Here is a 21,732-nt window from a genome sequence, read left to right on the forward strand (position 1 = left end):
GTCTGTATCTGAAACTATCCTGTGACTCCAGAAAAGTATAGAAAATTTATTTTATGTCATGAGTAGAACCTAGATATGGAATATATTATTCAATTAATTGATACATAAAATTTTCAAAACATTTCAAATGTTACAAGAACATCTCGAAATTTTCAGCTTATTATCATTTTATTACACAGTATAAAACAAAGTCGATTCTCGCTATCTATATCCTATGTATATGCTTAGACCTTTAAAACTATGCAAAAAGTTTCATTTGGGTTTTTTACTAGATACGTATGATTCAAAAGGAAGATTTAGATATATTATTTATTATGGTTTTACCTGAGCGAAGCCGGGACGTGCTAAACTAGGTTTCATATATATATGAAACTGCGTACCTAACCTTAAGCGCAAATTATCTATTCCATAATATCAGTTGTCGTCAATGTTTTTTTTTCCTCTGTACAGAAGAAAAAAACATTTGCATTACGTATTCGTAATTGCCAGTATGTATCCTAACAATCTGAAGTCCAGCATACCGCAGCGATTGGTATCACCGTGTCGCGTACAATGAGTAATATTATTAATATCCGTCTGTCCGTGAGTCCATCGGATTGTGGCCTGTTCCTTGCATTAAGGCGTGTACTACAATCATTTTTCACTACACGCTGTGCGAAGATGTACATTGACAATTATGATAAGATAACACGAGGTTTTTGAGCAATTGTGTCGCGTGGTGATCGTGATAGGTGCTGATGTGATGTGATGTAGATGTAGGTGATAATATCGAATTGGCAAATGGTTGACACAGACACTCTTTCAAATGTATGTGACATCAGCATAAAATATAGAATAATCTCCATTTCTGACATTTTATTTTTTTACTTAGCGATGGGTAATTTTTATTTTATTAGCCTTAGTGTCCCACTGCTGGGCAAATCCCTCCTCTTTACTTCGCCAACCATCCCTGTATTTAGTATAATGTGGGACTGAGCGGGCTATGTTTGCAGAATGCAGGAGGAAAGGGACAAGAAAAAAGTGGGTTGATGTCTATCGTCAGTAAAAAAAATCGTATAAATATATATTTTTTAATGCATCTCAATTCAATGTTTACGATAGACATCAACTCTCTTTTCTTATCCCTTAATCGCCTCGTACGAAATCTAGGGATAGTATGATATTGAGTGGTTTTATTCTAAGGCGGAAATCACTATCCACATGAATATGTCACTTCTGCATTGCACTGAAAGTTAAAGTAGAAATAATAAATATACTGTCACCATACATAACACATGGGAATTTCAATAAAATAACTGGTCCTGACTCGCAAAATCGATGCAGCCACATAAATTTACAACAATACATTATTTTGGATAGATGTCACCGATTTAAATTTGTTAAAGTGAGCAGTTTCAGTAGGTAATAAATTCATTCTCGCCATAGATCAACCGTATATACAACTAATGCAAAAGTTTCATAAAATTATATTGAAAATTAGTTTAATCATTGTTGTAATGTTAATCGCACTCTGATGATATAAAATCCAATAAATCCTGATTAACCGTAACCATAGGTCGAAGGTGTACAACGCCTGTTTTTAAAATAACTTTATTTTTAAAACAGGCGTGATAATAAGTAAAGTCTCTTTTTATTGCCAAATAGTATTCACATGTAAACTTGAAAACAACTTGATGAGTAGTTGCTATCAAGTCAAATAAGATACATTTTTCCATGTGTCAAAGACAAAAAATATATGGAGCTTGTATGACAAGTCGTCACAAATGTTGACGTCAAAAAGCGTTTTAATGATACTTTTTTTATTTTTATTAGTTGTTTGAATCACACAGATGGGCAAAAGCCTCCCCTAACTTCCTCCACGCATTCCTATCTTTTGTGTTCTCTTGCCATTTTTTGTATTTTTTTTTATTTTTATCAAAAAAAATCGATGCTTTAATAAAACAAAAAATATTACTTCACTCAAATTGATCGATTTTATTTATAGTAAATAAATAAAATCGATCAATTTAAGTGACGTTTGATTATCGTATATACATTTATATATTTTATTTTATACACAGGCAACTACCCTATTATTACATATGACTACTATTTTTAGTCTGTATTTAGTATAGTAATAAAAAATAGCGCAACATTGTATGGATAAGTGATTTTCTCTAATTTACTTTATTACTTCTTTATTGATAGGTATCTTGATTGTTATGTAAATAGACATGCTGCCTCATAAAATTTCAGTCCTATGATTCTTCATTGAAATTTTCTGTGAAATGTTATTACAAATCGTGAAACACTACATCTAGCGGTATTTCCCGGAATTGAGACGTAGATATTTTTTCAGTTCATAATTTTTCCACATTTACAACGCCATCTGCAGTACACTTACGTAACTAAAAGATAAACTACCACAACCTCCGCGTAGTTCCTAGATTTTCCGTAGGGTACGCTAGTGTCGCCTTCGTAAATACCAATCAGAATTTCCCGATTCGTATAAGAAACATTTTTCAACTAGATACAAATGAAACATATGCTTTCATATTAGAAAAATGATAAAATATTATTCATATAATGTGTCAACATTTGAAAGTTTGAACGGATTTATCCATTCTTTTTGGTTTAGCCATGACACGATAGATGTCGCTACATAACATTAGGTAAAACAGCCCTCTGTTTTGAAAGCTTCTTTGAGCATACTAGTGAGCTTTCAGAAAGCTCTGCAGTCAGAGCAGTACGATGTGTTCTTGCAATTCAGAACTTTTTACCGCAAAAATTGCGGTTTTTAGTGAATATTCGCGCAAAATTTGATTGGTAAGTGATTTTACATGAATTTCCTTTAATTTTCCTTTAGTTTTTTAATATTTTCAAAGGGATAAATGACGAGATTGAGTAATTTACACCCTCCTTCCCTCTGCAGTAGTGAAACTTCTAAGGGTTAATCGAACCGGGCTAAATGTAGATGATGCGCTTTTCCTTTGTTCCGAAGTATTGAGCCGGTCTCCGCAAACTGGGCGTATCATCTTATGCATTCGTTGCAGTTCTTGATGCACCATTTTGTAATATTGATTTTCTTCTAAGTAGCAGTTTAGGTCCTTGCGTTTCGATAACTGCCTGTTTTAAATGTTTTGTTTTCTAAAACTATTGCACTTTGAATGAATAAAAAATATCTTTTGAATTTTAATTACTTGCTATATCAATTAACAAACAAAATTTGCCTTGACAGATAAAAACTTAGTTTCCAAATGTGTCACGTGAACATAACCGTTATTTTTAAATTGTTTTAAAATATTACTATATGCGCTTTCAATCATTTTTTTAAATTAAAATACGAAAATGTGGAAAATTTCATATATATCCATTCTATTTATTTGTCTTAAAATACATTCTGAAAGAAAACAATAAAACTTAATTCCATTAACATTAAACATAATCTTGTTAACTCACAAGAAAGTTTCCAAGAAATCGATCGACTATAATCCTGTAACTAAGTAGCCGCCGTTGCGATAAAATTTCGACATAAAAACTGTTAGCTCGAAATTTATACCTGGCCGGTATGAATGGCGATATTTTTGTTTAAATTTCGAACGAGAAAAAGAACAAAAATATGGCCGCCACAAAGGCACCTTTGGTGCGCCTGCGCCAAATCCCGACTTGCGCATTTTGATTGAACGGAAAGCGAAGCCCTACCACGAGTTCTAGAATGTAAGAACTCGATTGGAATTTTAATCTTAGAAATTCTATAATATTTATTTTTATTCCTACATTTTTTAATTACTGATATTAGGTACGACCTTGATGCTAAAGAATAAAGTTCGTACAAACAGAAAACTAAGTTTAAAAACAAAAAATATCAATAAAATAAATTTTATATATAGATACAAATTATATTTAATCATCTATAAATCTCTAATAAAAAGTGATCCATTCAATTTCTTCTTTTTTTTGTATTACAACGATTTTTAAATTGTTTTCACTAATGGGACGCTACGAAAACATATATATCTATATATCAGATATATCTTGGCATTATACATTCATTATCAATACTATCGGTAATTTTATTTTCTTTTCTTACACGTTATAAAGTTTCTTGGTATGTATAAATAGATTGATTATATATCAATCTAATTTTTACAATACACAAAAAAAATCCTACTCATTATTGGTAGTGGATGTCCCGCCATATGGTCGTAAAGTTTTAATCATGCAGACATGATCTTGATCTTGCGTAACAACATGTAAGTACCTCAAGTGAGTCATCCAACTCCAAAATAGCTCGTTACATCAGTACAAGTACTTTGAATAAAGTATAGAAATTTAAAAAAGTTGTTAAGATATTACTCAGACTTTCGTTATTTCTTATTTACTTTGTATCCATTAACAATACCAATTAGCAAGAATGTGTGTTTTCTATCTATTAAAAAAATCAAAAACGATTTAATAAAAAGAATACTCCCAATGAAAAAAAAAATTAGTAAAAATCAAATTGGACGACAACAACATAGCAAATTTTAAATTTAGAAATAAAAAAAGAGACATTTAATAACTGTTCGGGGAACTGGGCCTGGTAAAGAGCCGCCTGTCAGCTACGTTCGAGGGGAGCGATTAAATTGAAATTCCTTTTTTAAATTCACCAATGGGGGAGGGGTGACGTAGGATTGGCTCTGCGCGTCCGAGCGAAATAATCCTGCGTCTGATTGACACGGGTATGCAGTTCGTCCCAGTGCAACTTTGTAAATATTTGAACGCTCGATGCGTTCAAATATTTATTGATTTCATTTATATATTCTTTTATATGTAATATTAAAAAATATAAAATTTTCATTTATATATTTCTTTTGATTTCATTTATATACCTAGGAGCTTAAAATTTCACTTTTTTTAACATATTCCGTCCCGCTGCTGGGCAATAATCTCTCCCATTTTTTTTACAAGCCGTTCTATTCGAAGCTAAATCTAACCATTTCTTCTTAGAGTCTAAAATTCCATTATCTTATTAAAATTAGAGTTGGTGACGATGGGATTCAAGTCCGCAACGTTTAGGTGGAACATGGTACGCAGTCAGTACGTTGGGACATTTTAGCTACACCCTAGTATGGAAATAAGAAACGTGGCAGACCAAGGAAGCGTTGGAGTGACGATCTACGAATGTGAATTGTTCGAAAAAAATGTTAAAAAATAAATAGGTATTACAAAAGTTGAAAAATAATAAAAATTTTAAAGTTAACTTAAAGAAACCCGATTATACCGGATTTAGGTTTGTCTTGATTTTTTATTGTATTTATTTTGAATCAAACGTGTATGGTGTGATGGACCTCAGTGACTAAATATGTCATTTATGTTACAGAATTTAATTAGGTAGGTTAAGTTCTTACATAAAATGCAAAGTAAACGGGAATAATTTTTCATAGATACAAAACACATTCATTCTCTCCATACTTAGATCATTTACCATAGGTTTATATTCTTCCTGCCATGATTTTCCAGCAAGACTTCCTGAGAGATAAAACTTGAATATAAGCACTTTCGCACTCAGAATGTCATCGGAAGTAAGGTACATATTATTGGCAATTCATCATACTTGCCTCTTCAATGTCACGACCACCTGGTCGAGCTTAATTGATAGACCTCATTTATCTCTTGTAGGAATGTTAATATACCAGGGCCACACAGGCCATTTGTATGTCACAGGTAGTATTACCTATATTTACGCTAGGGAATCTCGAAGTTAAGTTTAAGTAAAGTAGGAGAATCGATATTATATATATAGATAATATTTTGGGGAAAATACCTTAAAAATACGTGACTTACGGCATCGTTTTTAGCTTGAACTAAAACTTGAAACCATCTTTTGCGTAACCTAATATGGTAAACATTATTTACATATAAAGATAACCTATAAAGCTTTAAACATTATTTACATATAAAGGTAAATAATGTTTTAAGTCAAAGACATAACCAAGAACAGTACCTATTTAGAAGTTTTAAAGTAAGATTTGTTTTTTTTAATTTCTTATTTTCATACCTATCAAGAATAGAGTTAGGTATTTCATTTATAGCATACTACGCACCTAGAATAGAAATCAATTATATGTGATAATTTATAAACTTTTACACGCAAATTAAACTGCTGAATTAATTGATAGAATTTTGAATGAGAAAACCAGACATAGCACGAATTAAATAATTATAACATTGAACAATTTGAATAGTTCGTTATTTTTCATTACTTTTAAATTTTTTGTTTAGTTTATTGTAATAAAAAATTATTATCATTGTTGTGCACATAAATAAATAAACACCAAAAATTATAACAAATTTTATTTGGAAAAAGTTTTAATATTTTGCAGTAAAAGTTGAAGCATTTATACAGAAATGGGACCTTCTGCTTTATATAGGCACTTTATGACTTCAAATTTTAAATCACATATTTAAAAATCTACAAACTACCTACTATATTTTCCACAGAAATGGTTTGCCATCGCGGTGCCGATAGTAATGTCTATTTTCTTGCAAAATATATGGGTCCCTAAGCAGTAAACATTGAGACAATAAGGAATATCTTGTTAGGCGACCACCGGACGGACGTGTCGTGGTTCCGAAACTAAAACTAAGGGCTATTTCACAAGAACCATTCAAATATTCAAAAATGAACGTCCACTTGAATCTGGACTCATCTTTGCGTGTTGTTACAGCCGGGGCTGCGACACCGCAAAGCCCGGGGCCAATAAACATAAAACAATAAAAAAAATATTTTTTTTAATTCCTGCCTGCCTGTTAACACTCATTGGGATGCAAATGTTACCTACGAGCTGCCAAGGCTATGTGTACCTTAGGCGCCTCGTCACATCCATAGGATAATATGCGGGTGTGTCCTAGTGGTCCTATTCTTAAACAGGACTACTTAATTGTGGGCCCCACCACATCTCTCGCTTGAGTAATCCTTGCTAAAATTAAAAGTAATGTAACATAGTAATAAGTAATAATATGAGTAATAATAATTATTATTTTATTAACACCTAACTCAAATGTTTTAAAAATATTATTATAATTAATGTCTAGCCCTGGGTTTTTTTCTTGCGACTGGCCGCAAAATATATATCAAATAATTCTTAAAGTGATATTCTTAAATTAAAAACGAGTTATTTCGGTCTTATTTATAAAACCGATCCACTGCCAATTATTTACTTTTTAGTTCCTATATAACGTACCTACGTTTTTTAAATAATTGCAACATTTCATTACAAAATATGCTAAACCGCGGGTAACACCGCGGGTTGCAGCTAGTTACCTGTAAATATCTATCTTCAAATTGTTTTCTACGTTATATAAATCGATTTCAATTGTGACTAGATAAAGAAGACCGAGTTATTAATAGAAACGATTTAAATGTAAAGCACCATTTAATTGGAGTCACCGACTTATCTGGGACAAATAACATATGGCATCTTGTCACACCGGACGGAAACCATGCGAGACTGGTGTCCAATATTTAAGGCTAAGTTGTAAAATTTGACAAAAAATAAAAGACCACTCGATTTGTTTTATTCACTATGCTTTTTCTTTTTCTCATAAATTCTTGATTTATTAACACATAACTCGTAATAGTTAATTTTAAATTCAATTAAATACAGAAGGTGTTACAAAAGTTAAAAAATAATAAAAATTTTAAAGTTAACTATCCTATGTATTTTGTAAAAATTACATGCCAGTTTCGTTGCATTGTGTCGAAATCGTTTTCGTTGCATCGGGCCCATTTCGTCCCACTCTTACTCGGGCTACCACTAATCTTAAACACCCACTACTTAATAAAAAAATAGAGGTACGGGAGGGTTTACGTTCCCACAGATCTTTTCAGTATGAACAAAAAAAATATCATACTTATTATTCCTTAGCATTTATCGCAATATCTCGTCCACTTTCAGCATATTAACGTAGAAAATCAAATGAAAGAAGAAGCGCTTCGTCACAATTTGAAATGCCAATGTGGACGGTTCCTAAGAAGGCTGTGTCGGTTACGTCACCACCCGTCGCCTTTACTAACGGTTTCACTCTCACACGCCTAAGGCATCCCAAATCTATTTCTAATAAATTCCTCATACACATTCCTATTTTGTTGAGCATTGCGTAAAAGATAAAGGATAATACTGATGGCCCAATTTTCTAGAGGGAATAGAAATAGATATATACAATTTATAAAGCACTAAGTATATACGAAGTATTGATGGCCTGAACCAATTTAATTTAATAACAGTAAAGTAATAGAAAACAAATATAAAGTAATCTTATTTACAATTAATAATATATAACATTTTATATTAAATAAAATAATTTTGTATAATAAATTCAAATTAATGTTACGTGAAATAAAATTTTGCTATTATTGATAGTATGTATATTGTTTACGAGTTTATTTTAAAGAATGTTAATTACGTGTAAAGTGATTTACCAAAAAATATTACGATTATATATTTTTCTATCTTTATAATTGTTTATTGACTGCAATATCCATTTACTCAAATATAATTTCTGATATAGATCGAATCAAATTTGAATTCAGTCAAATCTGTAATATATGGGACTTTTGAAATAACAAATTTATTGCGCAAAATTTATTCCACCTGATGTGATCCCATATCGAAAAAATATGGCGCAGATATTCAAACTCGGGATTTATACTCGTATATCGTAGAAATGGAATACGTAATAAAATCGAGGGTTGTTTTTATTATTTTTAGGCTCGTTTAAAATAATCCATATATTTTTTTGGTCATCTAAAAATATAAAAACGGATACCTATGTATAAAATTTTATTTTTTTGTTTTCTTTTATAACAGTATGTATAAACAAATAATTATATCACGGAATAATTTATAATACGATTTAATTTATAATAATAATTGAAAATGTCTTCATAATGTTGCGGTTTTCCTAAAAATCTGTAGAACTGTAAAAAAAATTGGATATTATTTAAAACAGGTTTCATGTATGTATTACACACATTTCGTTATATACGAGTACCCCATATAAGCATACTTATAAATTTTATAAAATCTTCAAAAAATATTCAGATATAACACTAATGATCGAAAGTATAAATATGATAGAAAAGCACATTATAATATTATCATTTTCCTCTGGCGAAAAATTGAAGCCGCAAAATGACACTCGAAAATCCATTTGGGCACCACCTCTGATACTTGACATCGAGGAGTTCGAAGCATCCCTTCCTGGTTATTATTAGGTCCCGAAGACCTTGTTAGCCGGGTGAGGGGTAAGCAAATCTGTGAGCTGAGGAGTTGGCAGGGGTGTGTGGCAGGGGGCGCGGGGAGGGTGCTGTAGGCCCGTGTCGTCGGCAGCACTCCGCGCCGCGCAGCTGCCTCGCATCCCTACCGCGTTCCGCACTCGGTAAGAGTTTGTTTCATTTTTAATTTGCATTTTACATGCCAGTATTGATTTGGTTAATATTTTTGAATTACAACTCGAATGATTTCGATATTTTTTATTGTTGTATTGTATATTTTGTGCGGCTATTTTACTCGATTATTGTTTTTTTTAAGCTTAACTTAATTTTAGTATCTATGTAGTTTCACAGTATTGTGTATTTTTCTTAATTTTTAAATATTTCTCGACAAAGGAACTGCATTGGATTAAACTATTGTGCTTTAGCCATCGGTGCTACCTTTATCCATATTTTTTATCTAAAAAAAATAATTTTATTTCAGTTATGACATTATCACTATTAACTTGAGAACTAACTATGAAAATTATTTTGTTTTTAACTTTTTAGGTATTCATTTTTTTATTTGTAAGAATAATATTTATATAGCATTGTATGTACGCTACTTTATTTTACTATTTTTAGTAACCTAAAGCCTTCCTCGCAAGGGTTAAGGTCATTAACTCCGCCCCCGCCCAAATCTTGTTGATACGTCGAAAACCAAATGAAAATTTTGCAAATCATCGTTATGTATTTAATTTTAATTTAAGATTTAAAACTAAGTAAGTCTAAATTATAGGCTTGTTTTTTACAATTAATTTCCATGTTATATTATTTTTGAATTATATAATTTAGAACATAGTTTCATTTCGTTTGTACTTTTATAGTTTCATTTTCTAATAATTTATTTCAATCTCGGCATTTCAAATTCAAGTTACGCAGAAATTTTACATTTCATCCTCACTATTTGAGTATTATACATAACAATAATGCCGGTTTTATAATTTATTTATTTTATATAATGGCATATACTCGCTATTTGACAGTAAAATAATAATATGTATTTTATAAAATTGATATAAAAAAAAACAATTATAGCTATTTATGGCCCATTGTTGGGGAAAAGCAATTTCAAATAAAATCTTAAACTATAATCGCAAATTAACGTTTCATGTTAATTTAAATTGAAATAGAAGCTAAATCGAATTGAATTCATAGAATAAATGTCACAAATGATAGCGAGACCTCCACTGCCTCGGCTTAGGCCCCGAAAGGCCAGGATTATTGTAATTGAGTATTAGCCTTTTTGGCTTACGGGCTCATAAAGGCTTACTAATGGTTCAGAAAAAGGATTTAGTTAATGATTTGCTGTTTCAATTGATTTTTTTTATTTTATGTCTGACAGTCAATCAATATATGCTATGTAACGACGAATAATAATAATACATATATATTTTTATTTAAAAAAAGTGCCTAATTTTTATCTAATAAGATGTTATAATTACTGCAAAATTAGTGTATTTTCCAATTTTATATAACGTTTAAATTTATGAATATTACTTTACATAGAAAAAACATTAAAAAATAAATAAATCGGTAGATTGAAATAATTGTATCTTAATCAAAAGAGCAGTAAAATTATCTTAAAATTAAGTTCAGTGTCTCAAATTCATTTTCATACAATCTATCGTCTCACACGACGCCGACAGTCCCTAAATTACGCGACGAAATCGTAAAACCCTACGAATGTAACGGACTACAGCCGAGCGGCGACATTCAAATCGGGTAGGATTGCATTATTTTTATTGTATTATTTACTTTCATCGGGCGAGTTCGGAGCGTGCGCGGCCCGCCCAGTCAATACCGCCTGTCATACTACGCATGCGCGAAACTTGGAATGCTCTGATAATATTCTGATTTCTCATTTAAAGCATGTTAATGCTTGATGTCATAAAGCTTCACCTTTTACTTGCTCTTCTCAACCTTTAAGTAATATTATAACGTTCCGATCCACGAGGGAAATGAAAATGAAATATCTATATTTTATCAATGGCATAAATTTTGAACATACGGCATATGGAGAGATCGTAATTTGACGTATAGTTTGGATTAAATTCAATTCAAAACATAATCTAATTTATTTACATTATGTCAACTTTATGTTTTGTAATGTTATAAGCTTACAATATTATAAATAATAGAACTATTGAAGTAAGAAATTATAAGTACATATGGTAGCTAAATTTCATTGAAAGTCATAAGTCATAATCTACTTTGCATTTTTATTAGAAATGTTGTTTTACAACAGTTAATGACAATATTAAACAAAAATTGTAAAGTTTAGCCCATGGGGATATTGCGTGACGAAATTGTATGAGAATTAATGTGTTTTTATTACTACCTAAGTCAGATTCGTTGTCATTAAAACTTCCAAAGTTTAAACAGACCTGTAAATAAATAATGCCTTCTTGAGGATTGCGTGCTGGCATGGATAATTTCACGATTAGGGTGGCTAAATATTCGGATATTAGAAGGAAAATTGAAAGATATTATAATTTTGGCCATATGTCAACAATTTTTATGATTAAAAAATAAACCAACCAAATATTTTTATTTAACGTTTGTTTTGATAGATATTTTCTTGGTAACGGCGGTTATTTCTTGTATAGTTCTTGTTACATTATGCTATGCCTAAAAACAATAACATGTGTGAAAATGTTAACAATGCAATGCTCCAGTTCAATGGGAACCTGCCAAAAAAATGCGGGATGGCCTGTTAGATTAATAAACATTTTGACGAAGCATCTTGCGGATACACTTCTGAAAACACTAAATATTGAATGTTAACAAACTTAAAAAAGATGTAATGGTTACCCTATCGGCAGAAGCCACTACTGAGAGGGATGATACTTCGTCAGAACTACACCTTCATATTTTCTTATTATATTATCTTTGCGTCTCTTACAACACAATACAAAATATCATTATTGCCCATAAAAATAGTACAAGAAAAGAGGGAAGGTTTTTCTTTGAATAATCGTAGAAGCATTGATTCAAAATAACGATTTTAGTTAATATAACCCAATTTCAGTTTTATGTGCCGATTAAAAATATTAATAATCGGTTCACAGTATAATGAATATACTATATAGAATTAATGGACTATATAATTCTAATAGTCTATTTATTTAATACTGAAGAAGATTAAATTTGTAATAATACGACAAATTCCTTGTACTGAATAGTAATTCCTTATATTTTATAGGATATATAAATCTTATCCTCATGTATTGACTAAGCCCTAGTGCTTGCCAAAGAATTAAAAATCAACCGGAACATTTTGAAAACCTGGTAGTAATTTCCTTTCTTGTGGTTTATCCACTTAGTGATAAACTTTCGCTTGCATGACATCAACTCTCTTTGAGAATACTTGTTCCTACCTTAGCTGTTAAGATATGATACTTCTCATTGGGAGCCTGTGGCCTGTGTTTTTCTAGATCCGAGTTCTTAATATCTAGTCAAGTACATGGGCTGCATATTAAATTGATTTAAATCTCCGCGGTTTATTCCACACAGCCTCATAGATTAAAGCCACATGTTTACACATATGAAAAGGATAATCTGGTTTATCTTAGTCAAATAAAGCTTTATCAGCTACCTGTAATCAGGTGACAAACAGAACAGCCTGTTGATAGAATATAATAAAGAGAGCAAACATCTGATACGGCAGCTTCCGTCGCGTTAATCTCTTATCTTGGAGATAAATTGTTAAACTTTTGAGGGGAAGTAGGTTAACTTAACAATATTTAATCTTATGTACAGTGACTAATTTATTATATCTTCGTGATAGGCTTTTGTCCTTCGATCTTATTATAGCAAAATCTAATAAAATACTGCGCGTAGATTATGCTTAGAATACAGCATTACATAATAATGGAAACAGCCAAGGATTTAAGGTTTGAAAACTTATTTTTATTGCTCTAGAACCATAAAATAACAATCGGTCCGTCAGTAACATAAAACTCGGATGAGAAGCAATAAAAGTAGGTACAAGTGGAATATTTGTCAAGACAAATAGCACAGAACAAGGCGGAAGACAACTTTGGTTAGCGGATTCGTGTTTAGGAAAAATATGAAGTTTAATAAAACACAGGAAGCGAGCAATAAATGCTGTGTCAGTGACCCCGTGACTTGAATAAAGCGAATTTAATAGACAAAACGTGTTGGTATCGGCTTTAAGTATTAAATTTTTCTGGAACAATAAATTTTATTATTTCTAGCTAGAGAATTTCACTTGGTCCGTAAAGTAAATAGAAGAAGAATATCAGATTATTAAATTTCGCTTCCAAATAAACATTTGTAGAGACCATTAACATGTTATAATTTTAATTCACATGTTAACCGTGTTCATTCCGAAGAAGGACTGCTTCACAGCAATGTGGCAAAAATGTCGTTCAATTTATGCCCAAATTTTTGGTCCCGACTGGTCCCTTTTTGTTGCCATCTGCGCGCTTTGCGACCCAAAAGTCCAGACAGCTCCACCCTAAAACCGTTTAGACATGATTCTTATTCTTTCACTCGCCTGTCAAAGCATATAACGTTATCTCTGTCTAAAAGTTCGAACAGCCGGGACTTGTTGTCCGTCCCTTTTTTGCACATGCGTTCAAATTATTCTATCCTTTCTGGCTCGTAGTAATTCGTGTATTTCCGCTTCCCACACGAGTAGCCGCCATGCTTGGCGGGACTGTCAACGTTAGTTTGGCGCGTATCATTCAGGATGAACAAGGTCGATTCCATTCCCAATACATATTAGAATCTTTAGGGATTCCTAAATCAAACGTTAAAATATAAGGGAAATCTCCAATTTCCTCAAGAAACTAAATATATATTGTGAACATCGTTTCAGATGCTGCAACTCTGGTTATTGGTGCTTCAGTGGATCTCTTAATTGTAAGTGGTATCTCTATTACATATTTGAATTTATGAGAAAAGCCTTAACCTTCCAGAATAAATATAATCCCATTACTAGATATTGGTAATGTTCTGGCACCAGTCCAAGGTACATCCTTATTGTTCATTTTTATGGGCAATTTTCCGTTTTTATTATTAGTCTGCGATACTTTATTTTTCTGTATCATCTAGAAAAGTAAATTATTGCAATAGCAAGAATGTATTTGAAGTTTCTATTTAGGTTTCTAATTTTTTCATTTTCTCAATTATCATTTACAGTCGTAAATAATGTAAATATGTATAGTTCGGTGACGATTACTGATAATGTTAATAAAAAAAATATAGGTACTTAAAATGTTTTAATAAACTATCGAGTTACTTTTTAAATTTTGTAAGCACTGTAAATTAAAATCAAGGATATAGAACTCAATAGATTTTACGAGGGAGTCATAAACCTCTGAATGGAACTGGACTGCAGACAATAGCTTCTATATCCACTTCCAAAGTCCCAACAAGCAGCCCTGATTGTCCAAACCCGAAATTTCTGGGTCGACATTTATCGAGCCGCCATTACCGAAGTCCGTACATTAGTTATTGCCTGGGTAGGGGCCATTCACAAGGTAAAAACAGAAACTCCGTGTTGAAACTCATTGTCTATTTATAGGCATAGTTTAATAGACTTTTTTATCTGGAACTCACCTAAAACGAAAAGTTTACTCTTCACCTAAAGTTTGCAATTTGGAGAAGACTCCAAATTGCATATTTATTTTTAACAAAGAATCACCATTACTAACAAACTAAGAAATGTACTTAGTTTTATATTTTTAGTAAAGATAAAAATAGGTACAAAACTAAACAAAAATAGGTTTATGGAATGTTGCAAGAAAAATCAAACTATGCCTCATTATGCATTAGCTAGCATACATGAATTTTTGATTCACATTTTTAAAAGACTCACTAGTGTCTTCTAAATAAACCAACACATTAATAAATTCGGCACATAGTAAATATGGTATCGTATGTTGAACAATAATGCAAATTACTTATTTAAACTCACCCATAAAATATTGTCTTAACAAATAGTCGTGTGATCATGACCTCAGTTCATGGCTTTATTTTAGCTACAGAATTTTCAAATATCTTGTAACTCAAATTAGAACTACTTATGTAGGGTTTCAAGAGGCCAATTTAAAAAATTGTATGTTGTTGCAATTCTAAATTCGATATACATCTCAAAGACTAAAAGAATAAATAAAATCGATATGGGGAATGAAAAAATTCATGGAACTAAATTTCTTAAATCATTTAGCACCACGGTTTCTCCTTTTAGAGCTTTTTCATTGTTCTAACGCAATTGCTCTATAATTTTCCTATTAACACTATTAGCATTAGGTAAATCTTCCTGCATTCCAAAACGTGCAAGTCAACGGCATAGCAATTCACCGTGCAGCCTTTATGTTGTTTGTAATAACGGCTATTTTACGATTGTATTTGGATAGTTAATGCTGGCTGTAGTTTTAATTTCCTAACAGTGTTGCTTCACATATCATCCCACTAAACAGGTTACAATTATAAAGAGCAGACTAACTAAACGTGTAAATGGACCAATTACCGTTCTGAATGTAGGCTGCCGCACAATTAGTACAGTGCTAATAGCTTTCATCACCAATAGTTACAAGCGATACGTTGTGTTCTCCCACATCAGATCAAGTGCGACTCTCGATGTGAACACATCTCCTCTTGTTTATTTTTTTTTATTTTTGTGGTGTTTAACAATTTGTTTCTGGTTAATTTCAGTTTTTCAAATTCTTCTTCTAATTGACGGATCTACATTTTGGAGTGATTTCAATTTGGTGAGTTTTATATTGTACTGTTGTATCTTTTTCTTTTTAGAGTCTTTAATAGATAGATCAAATTCTAAAATTAAATTAAATTTACAAAATGTCTCAAATGTTGTAGCACAACGTTGCACCTTTAAATAAAAAAATACCAAATGGCAAGTTAAATAAAACTTAAATTAAATTTCAAAATTTATTTAACATTTCGCTATAATTTCAAAATTTTTAAATCATCCATCAAAATCATCAGACAATCATCGAGTTATAGCTACAGTCCAGCTGTTTTTATTCCGCATCCCACCCAAACCTACCTTAATATTGAAAACGAATGCTAAATTTAACGTAAAAACCGGTTTAGGAACTTTAGAACACAGCATCACTAACAGAAAGAAGGCTTGTATTTTATAATACCTACATATTTTCTCTTAACGTCACTTTTTTCCAATACTGTTAGTCGAGTATTAAAATGAATATTAACAAAAAATCTTATACTTTATTTCGAAATAGAACGTTTGACATTCCACCTATTAGCGTGAAAAAGAAGAGGTACCTATTTCAAGGCAATATATCATGTACAAATACATGTTTTGAAATTTTAACTAACTAATAAGTTATTTAAACAATATATATATATATACGGACAAATCACACAGATTGAGCTAGCCCCAAAGTAAGTTCGAGACTTGTGTTATGGGATACTAACTCAACGATATTATATTTTATAACAAATACATATATAGATAAACATCCAAGACCCGGGCCAATCAGAAAAAGATCATTTTCCATCATGACCCGACCGGGGATCGAACCCGGGACCTCTCGGTTCACAGGCAAGCACTTTACCACTGCGCTATCGAGGTCGTCAAAATAGTCTATTTATAGTCTTAGAAGGACAATTAATATACCTGTGAGTTGTTTTAGATAAAGTTTTACATAGGTTACAATTACAATGAAGTTGTTTTGCATATAATATTTGGTCAAATAACAAGTAAACGTTAGATTTTTCTTTATTTAACCTATGCTCTAAAATATGCAAATCTAGAATATTTCATCCTGAGTTACCTCTTCTTTGTTCTTAAAGATTTTTGTACACTACGTTACTTAAATGACTTTCTTAAAATTAGGTAACATAACATATGTATACTATATGACCACCGATGTATGTAACCAAATATTTCCATGGCCTCAGATGGTTCCAAAGCAGTTCGAGTTACAAGTCTGCCTACACAGACAGATCGAATCAAAGACTCGAAGACTCGCCTAGCAACTAGTGGGCTGAACGCTCAACAGATTTATCCAACAGCCGCTTGGATACGTTGCAACCACGAGATCTTGAGCCTTGAGTTGCACAGGACGCCTTTAGTCTCTTTAGAGTGAACAAGGATAGGGGAGGTCTAGTTAAGCTGGATGGTTGCTAGGGGGATCTGAGCCATTCATTCGGTCCCAGGCCGGGGCCGGGGGCGGGCTCATTGCCTGTGTCCGGCGCATGCGCGTCCCCTGATCCACTCGCCCCGGTCTCCGGCGTCCTCGTTACTCCAAGGTTGGCGAATCAACGAATTCGCGCGCAGACCAAGTGACGCGACGGCGGCATTCAAACTCATTTGAATACTATAATCGATGTAGATTATGCTCAATATTTGTTATACATTGAAATGTATGCGAAACCATTTTAAAGCAGCTGTATTTACCATTCGTATGTTTATCATAAAAAGTTATTTAGCAGATTAAATTTCGCTAGTAATCAATATTCATCAAGTGTTAGACCCGACCATTATCCATTTTCAAATCTCAAAGACCAATGAATAACGTGTCCATGTGACTCATTATGATGTAAGAGATGCGAGATTCTTTAATATTACGTGTCTGTTTCATACTTCGCAAACATTGTTAGAGGCTGATTAACATGTGCTGTCTAAAATGCATCTCTAGAACATCCTTCCGTTAACCAATGTAAATTTGTTTAACGCAATATTTTTGTCAAAACTTTCCCTATCGGTTTTAACCTTGTCTGATACTATTCCGACTCGTGTGTAGACATTGTGTAAAGTTGTTCAAACAGGGCGTCGTCACTTGTCGCCGATATTTATTTAACGCTACTATTACATTGATCGATTACGACAGCCAACTACTATCGGAGGTTACACGTTAACTTGGAATTCTATTGTGATTAGTCGATACTCGTAGTTAATTTTTACAATCGATAAAAATCCGACGCGCTACCATCACTGACGCTAATTTTGACGGATGAGTGTTTTGATAATTTGGATTTAACGAGTGACAAAATGAGTGATTAATATACTCGATATGTTTAGTGTTTTTGATGGATTATTTTAGTTTTTACTTACGAATACAAACATAATTTATTGTTTGTGGATAATAGAACGTCAATATTTAATACATACTAATATTATAAATATTAATGTATGTTTATTTATCCTTCTTTCACGTCAAAACGGTTCATCGAGTACGTGGTAACGGTTCATGTTTTTGAGTGTTATGTAGGTACACCGCGTAACAGCTGAGCCGAGGGTAAAAGCTATTTAAAAAATAATTTTCATAACTACAATGCTGGCTTCTATGTAAACCTCTCAAGCAATATTTTATGGACCCTTAAAAGTAGTTTCGTTGTATAATATCAATATAAAGTTACGATGATAATGATATAATTTTCTCTACATTTGAATTAATTTGTTTTTTCAGATGCATCGTCAAAACCAGGCGTTCGTAGCGTCCGGCTGTCACGAAAACTCCAAAGGATTTCAGAGAAGCATCTTTATTTTTATTTAAAAACTGTCTTATTATTCTACTTGATTTCATTAATTTTGTCCTAACTAGGTCTGGTTACTGTCAGAAAAAAATAGATAGAACTTTATAGATTATTACCGTTTGAAATTGAGTTCGGAAATTTTAATTGCTCCCATCTACAATGCCTTCTCCATTCAAATTATTAAATTTAATGCCATTTACCATAGACAAGTGTTAAACTTCGTGAATGACAACTATCCTATGATGCCCCCTGCTGTGTTTGTATTGCAGTTGTTTCTAGACAGTGGTTATCACGAAGTTAATACTGACGTGATAAAATGAATTGATAGTTTACCTTTCATTCTTTAATTTTAGCTGCATAGAAAACAAATTAATAATAATAATAATAATTAAATTAAGTGTATATAATGTATGTGAATAGTGCAAATACAATGTGAATAGTACAGTAATTATTAATTTTACTACCTAGAGAGCGTGACTCTAGTGACGTCATGTGTCTACATAATTTTTTCCATTATCGTAAGTGCTAGTAGGTAATTAAAATTTATAATTTCCTTAAAAAACTGAGTAGTTATTTATTTCAAATATCCATAAGTACATCATTGAAATCTTTGTTGTCTTAAAATTTTTGAATAGAAAAAATAAGTAAATATACTTACGCAGCGCAACGTAAACTGAAGTAGCACTGGAAAATTATTTTAATTATATTGCTTAGGTTAACCTCATATTAATATAAATGTGTAATAAATAATTGTGAGTTATCTTGATATTATTATATTAATCAATATTTTAGACAACAGAATGGGCTCAATAGATTTTTATCAAACATATAGAAATATAAGCAATATAATAGATCGATAAAATTATGCCTAATTGCGATTGTCGATAGTTCACATATAAAACATCTAGTACTAACAGACTTTAATTTGAAGTCATTTTTAAATATATACGTATTAATTTCCAGATTCAAAGAAGAATTGAAGATATGAAGCCAGAACTTGGAATAACAAATTTGGTGCCCATCGGCATCAATATTAGTGCCCTACATCTACCCTGTAGATCCGAATTTGTTTGAAGTGAGGCGACAAATTCGGTTCTAGAGAGGTTTGTGTGGTGCATGCACTGCAACGATCAAGACAATGAAGATGATGTTTCATAGAAGATTTATTTAAATACTTAATATATTTCTATGCATGGTTATGAATAGTGATGTGCCGATTAGAAATTTGCTATTCTTCTCTCGGAGATTTCCTAAATAAATTCTCATCCGAAATTATTGAAGAAATTTCTCGGGAATCCCGAGTTTCTCCACCGTTTCCTTACGTTCTCGAGAATTTCGAGAATGCAAATACTAGTCATTTGTGTATTACTTCATGAATATCTGTATATAGGTAATTGTGTAACATAATTTTATATTTTTATTTTTTGAATGCATATTTTTCATTATCCTTATCAATTTGGAAAACAATAACTACGGCGGTATGATTTGACAATGCTAAATTTAAAACTATATTACTTTCAATTTATTCAAACTTCATTACAACACAGCAGGTTACATCGCTCATTACCAACTTATTATTCTTTGATAATTGATCCTTTTCTCTCGATTTATTTTTGATTTTTTAATCTAATTCTGTACTATTATATTGTTTTTTTTATTTAATCTAATCACCTTTTGTATTCTTTGCAGTTAGACTGATAGAAGGTTAACTTTAATTAAATAATTTATATGGGATTGTATGACAGTAATATCGGAGTGATCTCACAATTTAAGAGTCAAAAAGTGTCCCAAACACAAATATATTAATTGAAAACAAAAATAGAAATGCCATGTAATTGTAAATTACCTAATAAAATTGATTAATTAAAGTGACAACATTTAACGTGTTTTGTTATTTTTAAATACTTTGTATGTTTTATTTTATATGGTATGAAATACTGTTATATACTTCTCTTTAAATAATTGTAATTATATTTTTGTGATTAAAATCGATTAGCAGCATTGTCGAGCGCCACATCTCGCAAGTAACTCGATACATTGTCATGTCGGCTGACTTGGGATTTTGTGGCTGATTCGTTTCTGACGATGACTTTGCTGATGTTTGATTTTGTAGTACTGGAGTAAAATAAATGAATTTAATTTTATGTAACTATACAGAAGCAGCTATATTTTAAATAAATTACTCACAAAAGACTGCCGAAATAAATTCATTTTGATTCCCAAAGTAAAATATGTTTCTGGAAACAAATCTGTATTTGGTTGTGGATTGTGATGCTAATTTATAATAATAAATATGATAAATAATAATAAATTTATTAGGATAAATCACACAGATTGTGCTAGCCTCAAAGTAAGTTTTAGACTTGTGTCATGTCATGTGGGATACTAACTCAACGATACTATATTTTATAACAAATACATATATAGATAAACATCCAAGACCCGGGCCAATCAGAAAAAGATCATTTTCCATCATGACCCGGGATCGAACCCGGGACCTCTCTGTTCAGAGGCAAGAACTTTACCACTGCGCCACCGAGGTCGTCAAAATATCATGTATGCATATATCAATAAAAACTGTTGAAAGTTGTTTGTTCGTTTTTTTTTCTTTCGCAACGTATAACAAAAGGAAAAATCCTGTTCATATCAATATTACAAATCTGTTTGCTGTCATTTATAAATATTCGTCAAACAATCATGTCAAAATGACTGGACGGATTTTGGCAAATGTTCAATAGCCTTTTTCATATAATTTGAAACAGAAATAGATTTGGAAGATTTAGATGTATATTATTATTTGTTTACCCGCCCAAATAAAGCCGAAACGTTCAGACTAGATAGAAAATATTTTTTTACTACTTGAATAAGAGGTTGACCAGATTTAGTATCAAATACTAGAGTGGCAGAAGACATTACTATTTACAACAATTTTCCATGTAAAAAATCTTACAGCAATGTAGTAT

General features: G+C 31.6%; 1 protein-coding gene and 1 non-coding gene across 2 annotated transcripts; one reads left to right on the forward strand and one right to left on the reverse strand.

Moving 5' to 3' along the window:
• Positions 1 to 993: 993 nt before the first annotated feature.
• LOC128672679 (uncharacterized) lies at positions 994 to 21,358 on the forward strand. Its single transcript, XM_053749976.1, has 5 exons — positions 994 to 1,020; positions 9,314 to 9,402; positions 14,121 to 14,164; positions 15,962 to 16,017; positions 18,703 to 21,358. The coding sequence occupies exons 1-5, from the start codon at positions 994 to 996 to the stop codon at positions 18,787 to 18,789; spliced, it is 303 nt and encodes a 100-aa protein (XP_053605951.1). The 3' UTR covers positions 18,790 to 21,358.
• TRNAH-GUG (transfer RNA histidin (anticodon GUG)) lies at positions 16,791 to 16,863 on the reverse strand. The gene has a single exon. It is a non-coding gene; the product is annotated as a tRNA-His (tRNA).
• Positions 21,359 to 21,732: the final 374 nt, after the last annotated feature.

The sequence above is a fragment of the Plodia interpunctella genome, chromosome 9 (assembly GCF_027563975.2).
Source record: "Plodia interpunctella isolate USDA-ARS_2022_Savannah chromosome 9, ilPloInte3.2, whole genome shotgun sequence".
In the NCBI taxonomy this organism is placed as follows: Eukaryota; Metazoa; Arthropoda; class Insecta; order Lepidoptera; family Pyralidae; genus Plodia; species Plodia interpunctella.